This window comes from Diplotaxodon limnothrissa, linkage group LG22, assembly GCF_057381915.1.
Source record: "Diplotaxodon limnothrissa isolate DT_005_m linkage group LG22, D_limnothrissa_male_GT1.1, whole genome shotgun sequence".
NCBI lineage: Eukaryota > Metazoa > Chordata > Actinopteri > Cichliformes > Cichlidae > Diplotaxodon > Diplotaxodon limnothrissa.
Window position 1 is genome coordinate 21,414,335 of NC_140616.1, and position 20,995 is coordinate 21,435,329.

The 20,995-nt window shown below is 40.1% G+C and overlaps 1 protein-coding gene across 2 annotated transcripts in view; it reads right to left on the reverse strand.

Moving 5' to 3' along the window:
- Window positions 1-7,791, reverse strand: part of slc25a13 (solute carrier family 25 member 13) — a 53,835-nt gene extending 46,044 nt beyond the window's left edge. For both annotated transcript variants that reach the window (XM_085345920.1, XM_085345918.1), the window contains exons 1-4: window positions 7,780-7,791; window positions 6,202-6,255; window positions 5,895-6,037; window positions 239-354 (exon numbers count right to left, since the gene is read on the reverse strand). In XM_085345920.1, coding sequence (XP_085202046.1) covers window positions 239-354; window positions 5,895-6,037; window positions 6,202-6,255; window positions 7,780-7,791 — 325 coding nt within the window. The remainder of the gene's footprint in view (window positions 1-238; window positions 355-5,894; window positions 6,038-6,201; window positions 6,256-7,779) is intronic.
- Between the last annotated feature and the right edge of the window lie 13,204 nt (window positions 7,792-20,995).

The window sequence follows — 20,995 nt, forward strand, 5'->3', positions numbered from 1 at the left end:
CTTTTTACTTTGAGCAGTGAATCAGTATACACTTTTAAAGTTTATCACAATATCTACTACATGCATCAGAATCAGGATCAGAATTATGTTTAGTAAAAATAAAATATGTTTAATAAAAAAAACTGTGGTACGGAAATTGATTGTCTGGCATTTACATCAGATTTGCACAGTAGATGCATCTGTGCAAACTTAACTACAGCTAAAGGTTAACTTGTAAATCAGATGCAGAGTTACTTACCAAAAGTGGTAATCCCAATGCCCGTTTTATCAAACAGCAGGAAGGCAACCATGAAAAGTGAGTCTGGGGCACACAGCACCGATTCAAATGCTACAAACTCCTGAAAGGAGATCAAGCTAGGAGAGAGAAGGACAGAGGGAAAGAGGATAAGTAGGTCTGTAACAGACGGTTAAATGCTGCCATTTGAGCTGATTCATTACTGTGGTACGTTGTGTTTCAGGTTCCCTGTATAAATACTTCATCGGCTACGCATGTGATCATTGAGTCTTTGATATTCAATTAGCCATGTAATACATAATAAAGACTTAAGCGTAAATTACACTAATGAAATGAAATATTAAATAAAATAATTTAAAAAAACAAGTGATTTTTACACAGCATTAAACTGTAGACACCGTCATAATTACTGCCACACAGTGGCAAACCAGCACACTTGGACAAGCTATCAATCTGCGCAACACGTAATTCAAGCAGCCTTTTATCCTTTTAGTCTGTTATTCCATATGTAATGTAATAAAATCATCGAGTGTGACAGCAAGAAAATAAAACATTTTTAAAAGCTCAGTGTGTGTTCCCAGTCTGCGCTGGCAGCTAACACTGAGAGGGCCAACTTTACACTTTTGGCCTTTAGAGTTTAGGTTTCAGGCTTGTGTGCATTTATATATACACAAAGTATAGGTTTATAACCAGAAAAAGACTGCAGTATAGAAGACTGGAGGAGGAGGCGTCGACAGAAAGTAGTGCTTTAGGAACTTATTCTTAAACATGAATCCCAGAGATCTTTCATAAAGCAGCGCTTGGATAAAAGCTTTATAGTCTTTTGAATGCAGTCTTCAAAACTACTTTTTCTCCCTTCCAACATTCGTGAAAAACCCAACGAGGCAAAGCGGCAGCGACAAAAGACACAGATTAATACCTGCTTTCAATAAAAACCCAGAAATACATTTCGAAAGATAGCATCGATACATTTCGAGAAAGGCATTGTGTGTGTGCTGGAAAGGGAGCCGCTCAAGAACAAAGGGAAGTGTGGAGAGGGGATAAAAGTGAGCGTACGGTTTCTCCTCAGCGGCAACTGAAATCAGCTGTCATTGTTTCAAAGGCAAGGCTAATTGTTTTATTAACTAAGCAGGTAGTTCTTAAGAGCAGGCCCCCGCTGATGGTAAGTAGGTGGAAGGGGGCACAAAAGCTCACTGCAGAGTCCGGGGATCTACTGTTTAAAAACAAGGCTAATACCCTCGCCGCTCACACTGCTGGAATACTCACAAACTCTCCAACACCTCGCCGATCCTGTGCGACACGTGCACAGCACACTCGCAGGTTAATAAAAGGAATGTAAGCAAGCACAGCCTCAAAGACTCACAGAGAATCGCTGTTTTGAGATGGAAACAAGGGAAAATGTCAGCTATGTGTTTTTGGAGTTCTTTTCACACGCATCAATTTGCATTCACGCTGGTCATTCCGTCTATGTTTTCCCAGACATGGATAATCAGGATATTAGTGTAACCGAGAGGGCCGTTGATCAAGAAAGGGATTGGACCACGGGGGTGGGGAGGGGTCCAGACAAGATCCAGGGGGCATCTCCGTAAAGCGCACTGAAAAACATTCCACGTGCTCATAAGCATTTACACACAACTCTGCAGCCGGGGATGAAGCTTATGATGGTTGATTAGCAAGCGCCATGACGGCTGCAAAATGATTACCATGAAGGGAAAAAAAGGGGGGGGGGAGGGTTGCATCATTTTTTGCTATGCAGACTCAAACCCTGACGAGACCGCTCAATAATCAAATCAACCAACAGCATCTACCAACCATCAACTGCTATGGCATGTGTCCAGGGCTGCCCCATCCATGTTTGCAGGCTGGGATGAACCGCGGAAGACGGGGCTAATGTGATACTCCTCATTTGCTTACTTTACTCCATGGGATTTGTTAAATCCTTTAAACAGCAATATTTATGGGATGTATTACATGACAAAGGCTTGCATGTGTTTCTATGGATGACAGCTGAATGACACTTTTGTCATGATGCCAATTCAATGCAGTTTAAACTGTCTCCGATATGCCTGTCTGACATTACAACTATATTCCACATATATATGTTTATCTCATCTTCATCACCCAGCTTTTACTTCTGTCTTCTCTCAGCAGGCATTTAAATACACAAAAAATATACAAAATAACCCAGGCTTGGAAATACTGTTTACAAGTAACATAAATGCATGGTGTTGCTGTGGCCCGGCTGATAGAAAGACAGCTCTCCTTCGTTGATAGTAGTGGGGGAGAGGGGCCTAGAGGGGCTTCAATAATCCCCTGTCCGTGGCATCTTGGCACTGTTACTGACAGCCTTCCACCCACCTAGAGAACACTTGCACACAGACACACCCCAAAAACCCCACATACACACACACACACGCAGGTGAGCGGTATGTGTTCGGCTTCTAGGAGTGGACACCCACCAGTCCAAGTCCAGAATGCTCGCAGCCTCTGGAAGACTGCTATTTTCCCAGCACGCTCCCTTAACAAAGTTTTTTCTTTTTTTTTTTCCAAACCTCCAAGAGTCTATGGGTGGAAGTGTTTTTTTTTTCACACTTGAACAGATGCTTCTATCAAAATATCAGGGGGAAGAAGGAACGGATAGAAAGGTAGGGAGTCGGAAAGAGGCGAATGAAATAGAGGGAGCTCAGAGTGCATTGTAGTATGTGAGTGCAAAGAGAGAGTGATGATCAGATAGGAGGAATGTGCGAAAAGTCAAACAAGAAAAAGAGAGGACATAAATAAGTTGACTGAAAGAGAAAAATCTTTAAACCGTCTTCTAGGCCTGTATGTCAGGTCCCTGGAAATTGAGGCATCTCCACCCTCAAAGCCCTGTTTCTGTTTCGCTCTCTCTTGATCTATCTATCTATCTGTCTCTCTGTCTCACGGGGACGGCGAGAATAAGAGGGAGAAAAGTGATTTCCACATAACAGATTGTTAGGACTGTCACTATATCCCCTGATTTACACAGTCACAGAGAGGGAGACAGACAAATGTATTTTCACTGTTTACATTGCTCCCCCCCCATTCCACAAACATTGAGCCACTCAGATACACACTCACACACACATTGTGTAAGAAAAATTTCTCTCGCACAACACAAAAGTAAGCGAGCGTGCCACCTCCCATCCGACCCCCTGCTAAATCTATTGTCCCCACACTCATCTTGCTGAAATGGAGTCCTACCTGGCAAAAACAGCAGCAGGCGCACTAGCTGCAAATACGCTGCACCTCATATACCGACCGAAACGTATTGTTCGCGAGTGTATTTGCATGAGATCGGGCATGCTGGATGAAAATCCAGCCGCTAAAGTGGCTTGTTTTGTCTTGCTCCTTGTTCTTTTCTGGAGCTTTGCACGGCTGAGTGCTTAAAAAGAGAAAACAAAAAAACTACGCAATTCTGTTTTCATGCTACAGGCGACGGCCCCGAGGCTGTCGCATCTCTACTTATTGTGTTTCTTCTGTGTTTGTGAGGTCTGCAGAATAATCATCTGGTCTCTTTTGCCTCATCAACTCGTTTGTCTGTTAAAGTTCAGGAAGAAAATAACACATCACAATGCACAGGCCTGTACAGCGACTATACGAAAAGAAAGTGAATCACATCTAAACTAAGTCTAAACAATATTTGGAAGAAAAAAAAAGATTTTTTTTCTTTTAAAAATGACTCTTTTTCCTGTTTTGCCCCCATATCATTTCCATTCTCTTCCACAAAACCAAAATGAGGTTTAGATACAAAGCCTGGGCCATGGGTTCCTAATAGATTTACCCTGATGCCACGGCCACCATTTATCCTGCTCCAAAGCCGCACAATGCAACTGAGTGCTCCTGAATAGCATGGGCAATTACAGTGCATGTGTGATTTTTTTTCTCTCTCTCTGTGTATGTGTGTGTGTGCGTGCGTGCGTGCGTGCATGTGTGTGAGAGAGAGCATGCACGTTGCTCTCTCTTTTTCCAATTCCAAAAACCCCCACTACTCACATCTCACTGTCCTCTGTAAGTGCAGACACACACACACACATACACACACACACCTTAAAGCAGATGTAATAACATGAAACTACACAGCCATGTGCACTTTGCTCTTTGTAGAAGCCCAGGTGGTTACCATGGCAATGTGGGCCTTTTTTTTAAATCTTTTTTGACTTACCCTAACATTTTATTACCCATCATTATGTATCATTAAATACATACATATTAATGTAAAAAACAGGGGTGATGGGGATGGGAGGGGGGAGGCGTAAGTGTGAAATTAGGGGTGTATCTACAAAAAAGCCAACACCTGACAGGGGCCTTGGTGGTTTTGATGTCTCATTGCTATATAATTCATGTATGAACGTCCCCCTGTGCATTTCTTACACCAAAGGATTAAGTCATAGGTTTGTTTATAAAATGCAAAGTAACACTAGGAGGCTAGTCACACAAGATCAAAGGGATACATAATCCATGTACTAATAGCTTTAATAAGAGTCTATCATGAGCTTACCTCCTAGCAGGTGGCTTAATATTAATAAGGCTTTTTCTTTCTCCAGTCTTGATCCACCAACCAAAAGAAACGTGCATCTAGCCAATGTCTGATTTAGGCTTCTGTGTTGAATCTATGCAACACCTACAACACAGCCTATGCAAGTGGTCAACGCAGTTGCCAACACACTATTTCGTGAGGAGTTTCTCACTTCAGTTTCATCCATTCTCTTCCAGCTAGTTCAAAACATGGCAGTAAGAGGAGCTGGAAATGCACAGGAGGAATCAATGGTACCAAACAGGCCTATCAGAGTCGCTGAGGCCTGCATTAGCATGACGTGTAGCTACATTTCTAAGATTGTGCATGTAGGGCTTTAGAAAAGTTTGTGGTCATGACGTACCTATGGCATAAACTTAACACAGATGTATTAATCCACTGTTATTCTACAGAGTGATATCGATGACATGTTGTGGTTAAGCAGAATAAAAGTAGTTCTTCCATGCTTTGAACACCACGAGCAAAGTGATATTTAGTTCTAATATATTCAAGAGAAAACAGACTTCCTATTTTTGGTATCATCAAAACTAGCTACCCCAAAAAGAGTCTAGATCAGGGGTCCCCAATCCCAGTCCACGAGGGCCGGTGTCCCTGCAGGTTTTAGATGTGTCCTTGATCCATCACAGCTGATTTAAATGGATAAATTACCTCCTCAACATGTCTTGAAGTTCTCCAGAGGCCTGGTAATGAACTAATCATGTGATTCAGGTGTGCTGACCCAGGGTGTCAAACATAAGGTCCAGAAGCCAGAATCAACCTGGCAAAGACTCCAGTCTGGCCCACTAGATAGATTTGGCAAATAAGAAGGGCATACATTTTGGACTTTTATTTGTATTTTAATAGGCTTTGCTGCTTCTCTCTCCTATTAATGAAATTGAAATTACATATTTTTCTTATATTGAAACATCTCAGTCAAATGTGTAGTTAAACTTCTGGTGACTTCTAAGATCAAAGTAGAGTGTATGTGGCCCATCATGTAATCTCTGGTTTAGAGCCCTTAAGCAAGATAAAAATATCCACAAAAATATCTACCCTCCTAGAATTGTCTACAAAACCCTACATATGTGAAATTTTCATTGCCTAAAAGATAAATGGTACACTGACCCATCTTTCTTCTGGTCCACCACTCCAGCCAGCAGATTTGTGGCCTCATTGGTCAGCAGAATGTCCGTGTGAGCATGGAGGAAACGGCTCACAAAGTCCTGCGCCGACATGAAGTATTTCTCATTCTTCTTGACGCTGGCATACTGTAAAACAGAACATTTTTTTTATAAAAAATAAAGACACAAGGCTGAGCTTTAGAAATTCATTAAAAAAAAGAAAAGAAACCCAAATCAAAAGATGGGAGAAAACCTTCTTTGAAACTAGGCAAACTCAAAAAAGAGAACAAAACATATAAGTCAAATCCCACCTTTTCAAAAATGGCTTTCAACTCAGTGGGGTCGGCCCTCCTAGGCAGAACTGCCTGCAAAATGATGAGAGAATGTTTTGTGAATAGACATACCAAACCTATATCATCATCTGAGCCGGTCCTGGTGAGCCACATTGTAGAACAATGTTTTTTTTCTTTTTGGCTACTGGCTTGTAAACAAAGCTTTGTCTGTCTGCAACCACCTCTTACACACTGGAATGCTTTTAATCACATACCTGTGATCACATATTGTACAGTCAAGGTTTCTTAATTAGCTTTTTATGTTATTTTTATTGTTTTAGACAATATTTCTTAGGGCAAGGATGTCAAACTCATTTTACATGGTGGGCCACTTTGATCTTAAGTGGGCCGGAGCAGTGAAACTCCCCTTTCACTCAGTGTAAAGAAGTTTAACTACACATTTAGGTGTGAAGTCTTAATATAAGAAAAATACTTCATTTCAACAGTATTTCTTAGTTTTTCTAGGGGATAAAGAAATACTGCTGTGAGAAATGAAAGAAATGTGTCAGCGTGACTTAAATTGTAACAACTGAATTTGTAAAATTACAGAAAAATGAAAAGTGATATAAAAAAATATCAGACTGTTTTTTAGTGTAGACGATTGTAAAATAAATAAATAAATAAATCTACAGTAAAAAACAGGCAATTTTCTGTCATTTAATTCTATATCTATTACTTATGTACGGTGGTGTAGTATGATTATCCAGAGGTAAAGTTTTCATAAGTAAGAGAAGCAGCAAAACTTAATAAAATACAAATAAAAGTCCAAAATCTGTGCCTTTCTTCTGATTTGCCAAAGCTGTCTAGTGGGCCAGATTGGAGTCTTTGCCGGGCTGATTCTGGCCTCTGGACCTTATGTTTGACACCCCTGTCTAAAGGGAATGAATTATATATGTTGTCTATAGGTTTCTACATTTAGTTAAAGCCTCTGGAAAAAGTTTGTGAAACCTTTAGAAGAAACGTCAGTACCTCCCGTCTCAGATAAGAGCTACACACAGCTGTAGGTGATGATGATGGTGTCAAAAAACATGTTAGAAGTTTCCTCCGCTCTGCGGGAACTTCTGCACCCGGTGGGGCGTTCATAACAGAAACGCCACAACTTGTAGCATGATGCTATCCAAGGTTACCGGTGACTACAACCGACTTTTTATTAAGTAAGGTGGAGAAGAGGCCAGGGAGGAACAAGGTGGAGTTAGAAAAAGGAAAGGAAAAAAAGGAGTGAAGGAAGCGATAGCATCATTGCTGCATTTTACATCACTGTGGAAACACCACTTCATTCAGCTTATAATAAAAAATGCTGCAAGCCAAATATTCACCAACTAGCTAACCGGGACCAGTAAAGTCTCAATGTCATTACCGTGTGGTCAGTGTTAAACTCTAGCACATCCTATTAGCTGGCTAACCGGCAGTTAGCGAGCCCTCCTCCGGGCAAACGTCATGACAGGCGGAGGGCTTCGGGCCGCACACCCCCTGCACCGGGCACACATCACCGACAAGGCGACAGCTCCTGCCAGCAACACGGGGAGGTGACGTGGGGAAAACTCAGCAGCTGCTTACCTTTGTTGCCATGCTAAAGCGAGCTCACTGTCAGATAGTCCTGTTCACTTCCTCCTGCGTGACGGCGTTCCCATGGAGATTACGCGCCGGTGCAGTGCCAAAGGAAGGTGAAAGAGGATCAACCGCGCACGTGGTGCGGGCCATGGAAGGTCGGGTTGTTTTTTTGTTTTTTCAAATTGTATTTGTTTAATTTTTTATTTTATGCATTTACAGAGAGAAAGTTCTCTTGTTGGTACTGTGTCTTGTATTAATCTATTACACACTCCTAGGATGCATAGGATGCATAAGGCATAGGATGGAGCACAAGGCCCTGATAATATGTGCATGGATACCTAAGGAGTCTAAATATTTGTTTTGCCACTTTGCAAAGAAGACATTCACTATAAAATCAGTTTAGGCTCTGTCCCAGACACTAAGGTGTCACACGCTAAGCTCATTTTAAAGTTACAACTCAAAATAATCATCCATTCCTTTATAATCCTTATCCAATAAAACTTAACACACTTATTTTGACCTTTTGGCTCATATACAAACATGCATATGTACACTCACTATCAGAATTTGTTTGCCACCAGCATAGCTGTATGTAAAGGAATAGTCACATCATCATAGGTATATTGTAATGATTTCTTGTCATTTTTCTGTAAAACACATTGGAAAACTTGGAAAAGCTTTAATATGAAACAAAATCATGTTTGTGTGGGCTTATTCTTACACGCGCCAACTATCTATTGTACTGAGCAACAGAGACCTGTAGACATCAGTGTGAAAGCCTCAGTTCCTTCCTCCAGCCTTTTCTTTCCTTGCAGCAAATGGTTCCTATACTTTATATCCAGCTTTTCTAGCCCATCTGTGTCTTGTGCCAGGAGGGAAAAGGTACAGAGAGAATTTCATGACTACAAAAGCAAAGGTTAACATTACTCACAGCATAAAAACAATTTAAAAGGGAGCAAAAGGGCCCTAATGGCCCGACAGTCTTCAAAGAAAATGTATTTTGCGCTCAAAATAATTCATAGCTTTTTGCTGGCGGCTTTTCAGCTTCCCGGAGACCCAGCATGAACCACTGTATTTTTCCCAGCAGGCTCTCTGCTCCTCGCAAAATGGCCTTCACCAGGGCATACCTTGCATCCCCTCCAAATATTGACAGCACCGGGTCCATCGCTTATTGGAAAAATGGCTGTAAGTAATGTTTTATCAGCCGATGCAATCTCCACACCTGTATTTTCTCCTGTCATATGACAATATTTGACAAGATTAATGATTTGATCCAGTGACTTATTTCCCATCACTGTCAGTCTGCTGCAAACAACTCGCTTGCTTGTGGCATTTAGTAAAAAAAAGCATGTAGTAGCATTTTCATTTGTATTATTCATGAACTGCAAAGTTTGTATGAGATGTGCAAACTAGTGTGTAGCAGCTTAGACATGAAACTCGTGATTTTTTTAACAAGGTAATTCCTTTAAAAAAAAATCCCACTGGGCGAAATTACTTTGCTTGTCAAGCCTTGTAGAAAGGAAACCAACAATGATTGTGCCAACCACCAAAAAAGCAAGCGGGTTAAAAATAAACCTTGCAACCTTTGAACTTCCACGGCTTGAGGGGTCTCCTGCCCACGTCCCCGAGGACTCACGTGTCCTGACAGCTTGAGCGATGAGTGGCGGACGGCTGTCTCAATCCGCCTCCTCCTATTTTTAACCCACACTAAACACAGAGCTTCGAAAATAGGCTCGAGCTCTAAACAAATGATTAATAGGGCATTTAGGGTCTCCCCACTGACCCGTGTGTCCCTATTAACAGCCAATAACACAGGCCCTTTGGGGTCAAAAGGTTTAAAGACTTTCTAATAAAAGTAGCAGAGACATGGGGATGTGTTTTGGAGGAGAAAAAGTTTTGTCTCAGTTTGAAATGCTGACAAGTTAATAATCCCTTCTCAAATGGCCCCACCGCAGTAAAATGGCCAGTTTGTTCTTACTTTTTATTGCTATCATCTGTCAGTCACTCACATCTTTTTTTCTGCCTCTTCTTAAGTGGACTGAAAGAGCTAAAACAGCTTTACAGTAATGTTCTTGCTGGGGCTTTATTCTCCTTCCCCACTCTTTCTTTTCTTTTTTGGATGAATGTGAATTCTTATTGTAGTTTTAGGAAGGAAATGCCTAATGGATTCCCAAAGACGTATTCATGACATGGTAATGAGATTCAAATTTGTAAGACGTTTTTACCTGAAAAAAAAGAGGAGTGTGGTTGTGGCAGTGGCTTTGTCCTGTTTTCCACAGCTAAAGAATGCAATTTTTCTGTCACTCTCACTATTCCTAATGCCATTTTGAAATGTATGTGATGAAGATACAAAACCAAAGAGAGCTTAAAAGTGGAAACATCATAGTAATGCACTGATGTGTCGCTTGTCATAACTGGGTTTCCTAGGGTTGATGTAGAGCACGGGTCAGTGGTAAGTTATATCCTGAAAATGTAATGCTTCAAATTGTTATCATTGTACTCATATATTTTTATCAGTAATGAAAATATACGAGCAGAAGAAGAATATAAGAAATGTTTCTGGCAGGTAGATCCAGCGTGAAAGAGATATTTTACAGGGTTTTACAACCTCAGAAAATTATATCTTCATGTAAAAAATATCAGAGTACTGTGCTGTATAATATGGATAGCTTTTGGTTGCCATTGTATTTTTACTCTTTTTATACTACTGTAGTTTATTTCCAAATTAATTAGGTTATTTGCTCTATTTACTTTAAACTGTATTCAAATGCTGTACCTCTGTGTCTGTAAAAGCACAATTCCCTGAGCTGAGTCTAAATCTGGATGTCCTAACCTATTTTTTCTGGATTCAGTTTCTTCTCTTTCTTTAACTGTGACCAGATATCAGCTCTTATAAGTAAATACGTTTATTTATATAGCGCTTTTCAGGAACAAAGGTTACAAAGTGCTTTATAATATAAAATAAGATAAAGCAATTAAAACATAATATAAGGAAGCCTTCAAAGGTGGATCTGAAGCTTTTTCTACTCCTTGTACTCCACTGTAGCAGTAATGGCGCTGTAGTCAACATTTTCAGCAACATCAGCTGTGGCCAGGTGTAATTAATTGCCACAGGGGTTTGGTCATGGTGGCCGGTTGCTAGCTAAACCGTCTGTGTGATGTGTTTTCACTATGGTAAACACATCACAGAACCACAGCAATCCGTTTAAATAAAACATGTCTGAAAAAACCAACACAATTCAGCTTAATTAATAATTTAAAACACTGAAATTTCCACAAGTCTTTGTCCTTGCCTGCACTGAATATTTTACATAATCTGTACACTCTCCTTGGAATGCAATACATTTTTATAGAAAAGTTTCATTTCTGTACAATTACTGTTATTCAGTACTGAATGAGATTTAATACAGCATTGTTTTGTGTGACTTAACTGAAAATGAGTATACTGTAATCTTTTTTCTACATAATTGTACAAGATTTTCTGCTATGCCGGGGGAGTTTGTTACACACTGTACACCTAATGCATCCAATATCAGTGAACTGAAAATATTTGATGCCATAAAAAACGGGTTGAAAATTAGCCATAGGTTAATGTTGCTAAATCTAAATAAGTTCTTTCTTAATAGTAATAGAGGAGAAGAAAAGTGTTGGTACAGTGAACTAATGCTAATGTAATGTGCTCATGTTTATGTGTTGCATTTTATTTTTTTATTTTTATTTTCGCTAAACTTCCATCCATTATTTTATTCTACTTATTACCTCATTATACTGACATGTGTGTTTGTGTATCTGGTAATCCAAAAAAAAGCAATTTAAAACATATTAGTAAGTCACAACATTACCTCACCACCAGAGAAGATCCTGAATACATCCAGAGATGCACAGAGATGTTATCTATAGTATTTTCACATGATTTTTTTTTTAATTCATTGAGGAAGGTATAAAGGTAAAAGAGTACCACTGTTACACATTAGTACAAAGGTAGAACATGTCTCTGATACTGCAAAGTGAAAATGTTGTTAATATAAAGGCTGGATTGAAAATGTCGGAAAGTCAAACAGGAAATATGGTTTTGTTTGTCTGTTTGTTTTTTAATGAGTTACTTTATCGATGAGGGACAGAAAGAAGAGCCCTTCAGGCTCATGTTGTAACACACCAAACCACTTTTTAAATGTACAGATGATTTTAATTTAAATTTTTTAATTTTGGCAAATTCATGTTGGCAAAATCTAATTGCATATTGATAACTGTGTATCCCTGACCTAACTTAAATCTTAATTCTTCCAATATAATAGTTTCTAAAATGGTTTCAGTTGATATTCTCAGTTTATCTTGCTCAAGGACACAACAGCACAATGGCTGCAAAACCTGTAACCACTTGATAATAACCGCCGCACTTCCGCTATAATTGTTTCCCCTGAGAACCAAAAAGATGCCAGAGTCTTTTCTTTTGTGCTCAATATTTGCAAAAATACAAACTCGGATATGAAACAAATTGCTCTGTGGAGGGGAAAAAAACATGCAAACTGGGAATGAGTATCGCAAGCCACAGAGCAGACTGTGCAAATCTGTTTTACATAAAGGACAAGAGAGTGGTGAGGGGAAAAAATAGTGGAGCCATTCCTAGGAAATAAGCCACAGTTTAATATGTTTTACATACAAGGCAGAAAATGTGTTTTGTAGGTTTATCTTCACTGTCACTTCCATAAAAAAGTGCTAATACATAGAACAGCAAATGCATCCTTTGTTTATCAATCATATAGGGCCTATTAGCAAAATAATAGACTCTGTGCATACTCTGCTGCTGGACTAACAACAAAAACAGTTTGTCTTATAATCTACTTACTTTACACCAATCAGGTTGTCAAAGACTATTCTTAATCATCATACATAACATGCGCTGCATTAAAGTGGCATTCTTGTAAACACCATATCTGTAATAGTGTGTGACAAGCCGCCTTTGTTTACACCATAATAACTGGGTGTTTGAATAACTTCTCAGTGACTTTAAGTAACCAGCCAGACTCACTCTGCTTCCATTCAGCTGTGCAGGCTGTTAACCTGAGCTGACGTTTGGCTTGGAGTGGACTGTGGAAGATTATATATCGAACAGTAGGGCTGACTGGACTTCTCAATCATTTCACCTGCGGTCTTGAGTAATGGGAGTGCTCTCCTTGCACACACGCTTAAGATATAATGTGTGTCTGCTTGCCTCATTTGGCAAATCTTGACTTCATAAACATGTGAGACAAGTTCACGCCCGCACGCACTCGGAGACATTTATTTGAAGCTTCACACTCTTTACTCTCTGTCGTGAAATTCCCCTGAACCTCAGGGCGGGCTGTCTTCACTGTAGCTTCTGAATGAATCTGTTTAGTATCTTTCAGTTCACATGAAGCGCTACACTAACCATGCTTCAGGGCATCTGGGATGGGCTAGGGGCCTGGCATAGCAGGGGAAAGGGTGCATGGGAACTTTGAGATGTAGCCAGACAGGCTAGTCAGCAGGCTTGAGCTCCTCTCTTTCACAACAACAATAAGGAGCCACTCTGGAGCACGCTCAGACCCTGCAACCTGAGAGGGCACAGGGGTCCTCAAGGATGCCTGGCTGGGATAAATGAACCCAGATGCTTCCCACAAAAGCAGAGCGACCAAGCCGCGGGAAGTAGGCTTGTAGAAAAAAAAGAAGACCTTTCTCTGTTTTTTTTTTTTAACTTCTTCTCCCCATAGTTGAGGTGGTTGTCGGTCAGATTCCTGTGCTTTCTCATAACCACAGATCACAGAGGCCTCCGTGCGAGGAGCATTGTGGGAAATTATCAGAGGGCCATTTGTCTTTGAAGGAGAATGAGAGCAGCAGCAAATCTTTAAGTCCTTTCCTGTTCCTCTTCCTGTCAAGCTGCCACCTGGACTGAAGGAGGAGGGAGTGAGAGAGTGACGGTGCCATTTGTCTAAATGACTTAATTGAAGTTCAAGTTGGCGCAGGAAGTTTTAGAATGCAACATGAATGGTGCGATTGAATGTTTTTGAATTATTTATTTGCGAGCTTGCTTTTAATCTTTTTATCTGAGATGCCGAACTCTCGCTCAGCTGTTGGTTCCCATTTGGGATATAATACCTGTCTCATTTTCGTTTAAAGGAGCCATTTCTAATAGCTTTTTTCTTTCTTTCGATCAATACCCTTCTGATGTCTGTATTATAAAATGAAGGTACAGCTAACAGCCACTTATGTTAGCTCAAAGGTTGAAATCAGGGGCAAAGGTGACAAGTTTTGTCTAGTAGCATGAACATCCTGGAGCCTCCACTGTTTTGCTAAGCTTGATTAATAGCAGCCCCATGCTCTATGTTGCCACTTACGACATAGACCTCAGCAGCTGTGACAGCACAGGGATGACACTTCTCTAGCTTGCTCATTATATTAATATAATTGCTATATTCTATTAATTCTGCATTTTTTTTTACAGCTTCTGCTTCATTTCAGTAAATGCAACTGTTCTTCATGATTTGTTGAGTCTAATATTAACAGCTCAGTTTTACATATCACTCACAGATTTATCAGTACACAAGTATAAATGCAAACAGCAACACTGTCCACTATGGAGGGGATTTATTGCAGCTCTATACATGCTTTAACCTGACAGCTAATATGTCAGGGTAGGGAGAGAATAATGTCTTACTATGATAATCGCAGCATAAATATGTATAGGTCTGTATGTGCCCTTTCTCCTCCCTAGCAGGTCGGCTAGTCAGAACGAAACTTTGCAGGAGCATCGTCACACATGCGGCAGTTATATGTTTTTCTTTGGATTTTTACACATATTATGTTCATTTCATCATCCCCCTGTAAATGCGATGCTATGTACTCTGTTTTATCTGTCAGGTTTAACATACAGCAACAATACCTAACTTAAACTTGTTTCTGTGATGGATCTTTTGATTCAGTCATCGCTAAATATAGAAGGAAGATTTGAAAATCGTTGCAGGCCTGACAATAAACCCCTGTGGGGCAGGTTTTTTTTGCGGGTCATTCTAATAGAATTAAACTGAAACTACAATATACTTAGCTACACTAGCTAAATATATATTCCCTCTCAAATACACTATAACAGGGAGTTACTAAAAATGTAATTGAATCTGTATTCACATATCTGTCAAATAACTAAGCAACCCTAACCTCAATCAGAGTGGGTGGTGTAATAAAAAAATAATAAAATGAACTACATGAAAAAACCGGACTGCAGATATGTTCTTTAATGCATTAGCGCTTCAAAGTGTATTTTCCACTGCAGACTGCAGCGATGCGGTTCTCACCAGGGATCCCGGGAGTAGCCTGTGTCACAACTAATCTGCCAGGCTCCCCTGATGCCATCCAGACGCCCCATCCCGAAACACACACCGGCTTCTTTGTTTGCTTCACTTGAGGTTTAGGCGCTTTACTTTCCCCTAAGTTGGACGCGCACTAACACGTATGCAGATGCATGCAGGCTTACACGGGCACACACTTTAAATAGGTATTTGGATACACACTCAAGCGTATTACTGTATACTCCACCACACAACCACACACCTACATTCACAAACCACCCCCTGTCTGGACTAGATGAAGCAGCGAAGAATAAACGACAAATTTCCTATTTCATTTCACTAAGCCCTGCCTGCTTTAGCTCACTCCTAAGTTGCCTTGCCATGTCGGAAGAGCAAGAGTTAAATTGGAGAGGACTACATTTCCTAAAATGAAATGACTGTCAACTCAACTTTGCTCGTTCATCTAAGAAGAGTGCAAGAAAAATGCCACAGTCCTTCTATTCTGCTTTTGCACGGCGAGCAACAAACACGGTTTGAAAAATGAAAGGCAGCCTCGGTAGAAGTCATCGCTCTCAAATGAATCACGAAAGAAAGTTGCGTTGTTTGTCCGTCTTTGATCTCAAAGTAGCGAGCCAGCAGCATGTAGCGCCTGTATATGTCATCAGGACCATTAGGAAGTGCTGACATCTATCTGATTAGGATGACAAAGCATTAAGCACCTGTGTATGTGTGTGTGTGTGTGTGTGTGTGTGTGTGTGTGTGTGTGTGTGTGTGTGTGTGTGTGTGTGTGTGTGTGTGCGTTCATGCGCCTCCAAATGTAAATCGCATCTGCTGTCGAAAGTGTCCGTGCGCTCGCATTAATGTGATTTCCACGCATTTCGCATTTCACTTTTCACGTGTGCATTATTTTGAGTGTCTGTGGAATCGAGTGTGCATCTTTGTTCTTCTTCAACATCTGTGAGTAAGTGCGAGGATGAGAGAGTGCATGCCTGCATGGTGTGCTGGCTGCCTTGTTCTGCCTTGAGGGGAGATAAATGGCTGAGTGTTGTTGTTGTCCAGAGAGCAGACACTCAGACAGCCGCTCACACATGATTAATTGTTTCCTTGTTGGGCCTGGGACCAGTCGACTGAGGCTGGTCCAAGGCCTCCCACCCAGTATTTCCAGACGAGTTTTTGTGTGTGTGTGTTGTGTGTGTGTGCATATGCAAGCGAGAGAGAGGCAGAGGGAAAGAGGGGTGATGAAATGCAAAGACACTAAAGAACAAGAGAGAATGTTATGTCCTATTTTATGAGTTTGTCTGTCACTGTGCTCTCTCTTGAAACATGTGCTGTTTTGGAGGCGGCCGCGCAGTGAAGTGGTGAGGTTGTTCTGGTTGAATGTGGTGAACATGATCGATGTGATTTGAAGGCTTGAATTTGTCCTGCACCCTTTTTATGTTCCCATCATCTGAATTGTGCAACTTTGAGGGTCTTTAATGGACTTTTTCCTGCAATTGTTTTCCGCTGTCGTGCGGCTATAATGCAGATACGGGGACATGTAATTTACCGTGCTCTAATGACTCGATCCAACTCAAGGAAGCTCCACGAATCATGGCTGCACATCGATATCTCATAGGTCAACACTACTCAGGTTGATCTACAGTGATGCTGGGTTTCATGGGAGTGCATGAGTGAGCCCGATGATTGATTAATTACAATTATCAGAGGCCTGATAATTCACCACAGATGATTATAACATCAAGTGTGCTTTATTGCTCTGGTGGAAAAAGCCTCTCTGGTGCCTAAATTGTTCCCCCTGTTAATTTCCTCTTCCTTCACTGTCCAGTGCTTTTAAGTGCAGCAGGTCAGGTGGATGGCTGAGCCAGTGTGTTCAAATATTGAAGGCTTGGGAGGGGACAGAGCAAAAATCTGGGAGTAAAAATAGAAAACAAACTCCCTAATTGCCAGGTATCATGGGCATACGGGAAGGAAACTCAGCAGGGGGTGTTGTTGCCACAGACGTCACAGTTAAAAACACGCTGCCATCCGCAGGGCAATTCAGCTCAGTTGCACATTATGGTTTAATGATGGCATAGGGATGACTCACATGCAACACTGATTCACTTTACATTAGACACTTAATCACAGCAGCTATTATCCCCACTTTGTGTTGATAGAAGTACCGAATACCACAAGACTTGCATTCAAAAGATGCGAAACATTTACTCGCTGAGAGTTACCAGTTGAGTTATGTGTGTTTTTGCAGGTGTGGGAGGGTTGCCGGCTACTGTCAGCCTTTCTTATTTAGCGCCATGCTGCAAAGCTGGAGAAGCAGCCAAGTCTTTCTTTCATCTGTCATTGCAGCCTCCAAGGCAGGTCCACGTGAAAAGAGATGATTTCGAGGTGTTTTGCTGTATGTAATTTTAAATGAATTGATTGTTAGATTTTGGGGAAAACATGTAAAAGTCACAAATCTTTACCATTTTTTTAATTACTACTCTGTTTTGGAGAAATCTAAAAGACTGTGTAGAATTCGACCACTAGGTGAAGCTGCAATGGACACAAAAGGGTTTTGTCTAAAAACTGCTGATGTATTTACCACAAATAAATTATTAGAGTCTGGGAAACACTTGACTGAAGAAGCCCTAATATGATTCGATTTTACAGAAAGATTTTTTTTTTTTTTTCACAGTCAATTATTTTTTTTGAACCTTCACCAAAAGTGGCACGGATAATCTTCAGACCAAGTTGCTGGTTTAACTTTTTAAACCTGTTTTATTATGGGAAATCCAAATCGGATGGAAATGTGTTACACAGGAACTTTGAGGTAATAATCTCGTCAACCATTTTTAGTACTAAAGAAAAGATGCACGTATTTTCATGAAGGTGAAGCTGGTGTGGAATTGCCTTAAACCTGGATTCTTTCTAATGGTGGGCAGCTCCTCTGGTTTGACTTGGTTTCCTTATTTCTGATAAGTTTATAGTCTAAATCTCTAGTTATACATTATATTTCACAATATTATATAGATATTATAAATTATGGTCCCTATTATATTAAAAAAGAAAAGTAAAGTAGGGTATTTTTCAGGTTGGGCCTACTTTATGATTGATTAGCTACTCCTGTGAGTGCAGAGCAGTCAAATCCTCACTTTTCAGTTAAAAAACAAAAAAACACAAAAAAATAGTCCCTCTTTTATATACATGCAATATATGATTGACACCAAACTTTATTTAAGGAGTTGAACCCTTCTCTGACGTAACAAAGTGTAATTTGTACATTTATGAAACAGAAAATTCGTATTTTTCCTGGACCTGCTTAAAGCTACATTTGACATAATCAGATCAAGTTGCCTTAGCGACTATACCCTGCTGAATTGCTTGGCCCGCTCATCGCTGTTTGAAACGACACATTTATAGAATTGAGTTGGATGAATGAATAAAGTACTAATGGTTTTGCCTCAGACGCCTATCACATAACTATTCCATTCAACTTACTAATTAACTGTTACAAAAAATGTTCACGTTTAGTGAAAGAAATCTTTAGAAGCTTCAGTGGAACTAGTCAAACTCTGATTGTGAATACTATGATTAACCCTCTCCACTCACCATAACAAAGAAAAAGACTAGATGAATATAAGATTCTTTCATTAACGCATCCATTAATGTGCAATTTAAAGATTGCTTAAAAACTGCAGGGCTAACCAAGGCTTTTAGATAAACCTGTTTATCAGGTGTTATCTTTTTCCTCCAGTATTATAAGCTTTGATACCAATTTGTTACACTTCTTAATAATGAAGCATCAAAAAAGGTAGAACAAGATAGTCATTAATTTGTTTTCTCACCTACTAGCCTTAAGTAGCCAGCGTGCAGTTACTGTTTATGTAATGAAATAAAGATGCTATAAAGCTATATAATAGTCTTAACTCCACTTTGGCCAAATAGTTGAAGGTCAGAGTTTGTGGGGGATCTGTATGCTAGCTATCCTTAAAGTTTATCACCTTTGTAAAATTATCCATGCATGGCCTATGAGATGGATCATAGTCATAAAGTGCAGGACCAAACCGGGCCACTCCTAATCTGTTCTGACATCAAACCAAAGTCTGGTGTTTTCATAAGAGTAACGTTAAACTGAAACATACCCATCTATTGCTTTTGGTGTGCCAACATGTCATATCAGGTTAAAATCTGGACAGATTTAAGTGACAGTGAGGCCATGGCGTGATCCCACACCGCCTGAACTCTCCAGTGTCATGTTCCCGTGCTCAGACGAGTTTATGCACGTTTTGAGCTGGGCTGTGATGGTACTCATAAAAATTCATAGGGTCAAAGAGAAAAAAACTTGAAATGTGGCCAGATACTGTATCTGGTATTTCTATGTGTAGTGGAGGGAAATATTTCCACATTAGGTGGTCCCTTCAGTAACGTTTATGAAATTTTGGGTCAACCTGTCAAGTTAAACTGCTCCTTACTGTTGTAATTATTAGAGATCTGTTGGCTGATGTTTATTTTATTTTTTTTGATAATTTGGCTTTTGTGGCCTCAGTTTCATAAGGTATAGTAAAATCTGCACTGATAGATCAGCATCAAGACATTGTATGACACACATCCACAAAGCTAAAAGACAAGTTATCAAAAGGAAAGCATGGATTTAAATGTGATTTCTCATATTTGTCCATTAAAAATAAAGCTACAGCAAGTTGTTTAGTTTCTTAGTTTAAGGCTGTAGACAGTAAACAGCAGGAAAACATAATTAGCAATTTTACTGGACGTATAGTGCCAGATTATTTTTGGCTGGAGTCTCTTCTGGTTGCCGAACAACTGCTGAGAGCCAAGAAATAGTCCAAGACACATTCCACTCCTGAAACAGCAAAATGCTGAGTTTAAACTATGTTCTTTTGAAACGTTGTTAAGATATAACATGCTTATTAGTGAGCTTTGCAGGTGCCTCTGCTTGGATTTTATGATAAAATCATAAAACCACTTTTTGCACCAAGATAAGCAAACCTGCTGCTTGGTATGAGAGTTGTATAAATATTGTAATCTAATTCTCTTCCAATAAGAACATAAAGTTATTTCCACAAATATTTAACTTTTAGTTTAACACAACAATCTTTTCTTTTTTTTTCAGTCCTCTGTGTGAAGACAGCACAGATGCAAAAGTTGAGGGGAATTCTGTTTCCAGCTGACTCGGCCCTATTCTTATCCTATTCTTTTAATGCTATTTGCTGTCTTCTAACACAGTGCGTTATTACGACCTTGCAGCAGAAGTGAATCCATGAAGAAGATCTGGCTTATTCTGGTCTTTTCTTATGTACAGATACATATAGATGCTTAATCATTTTTATTTTCACTACACGTCATGTTAGTGATTATAATGTGCCTTGAGGCAACTGTTGTTGTGATTTGGAGCTACATAAATTGATCCACAGTAGAAATTGCGAGTTTCTTCAGATCTCATAGAGAGTGGGAAAACCATTCTGGACAACTGGGGATCACTTTGATGAGGATGAATGGAGCTGAAAAAGTAGCTCGTGGTCAGTCCATAGTGCTGAATTGAGGCAGTTAGGGTAGAATAGACTTAAAAGCCCAAGTCCTCCTTGACACTGATGATGGTCCTATAAGGGACCCTCAGTAGGGCCCTCAGGTCTTTTGATAGGGCACTCGCCAGCGTCCTTTGGGGTTGTTTCACCCCCCACAAAAAACAGGCAGTCCTTTGTCACTGAGAGGAGGGGGGTCTTGAGGGTTGCTACTCATTATTATTTTCTAAAGTAATTATACCTTATTATCTGTGTTTACTTTAGCGGGGGTGCGAGCATACAGGTGTGGGCCATTCTGCAATGGGTTGGCATTCTCAGTGGTGAGCGCACCCCTGAGTGTCTTTTTTTTTGTGTATTTTTTTTTAACACACACCCCGCCATCTTTACTTGGAGGTTTTTGGGGGG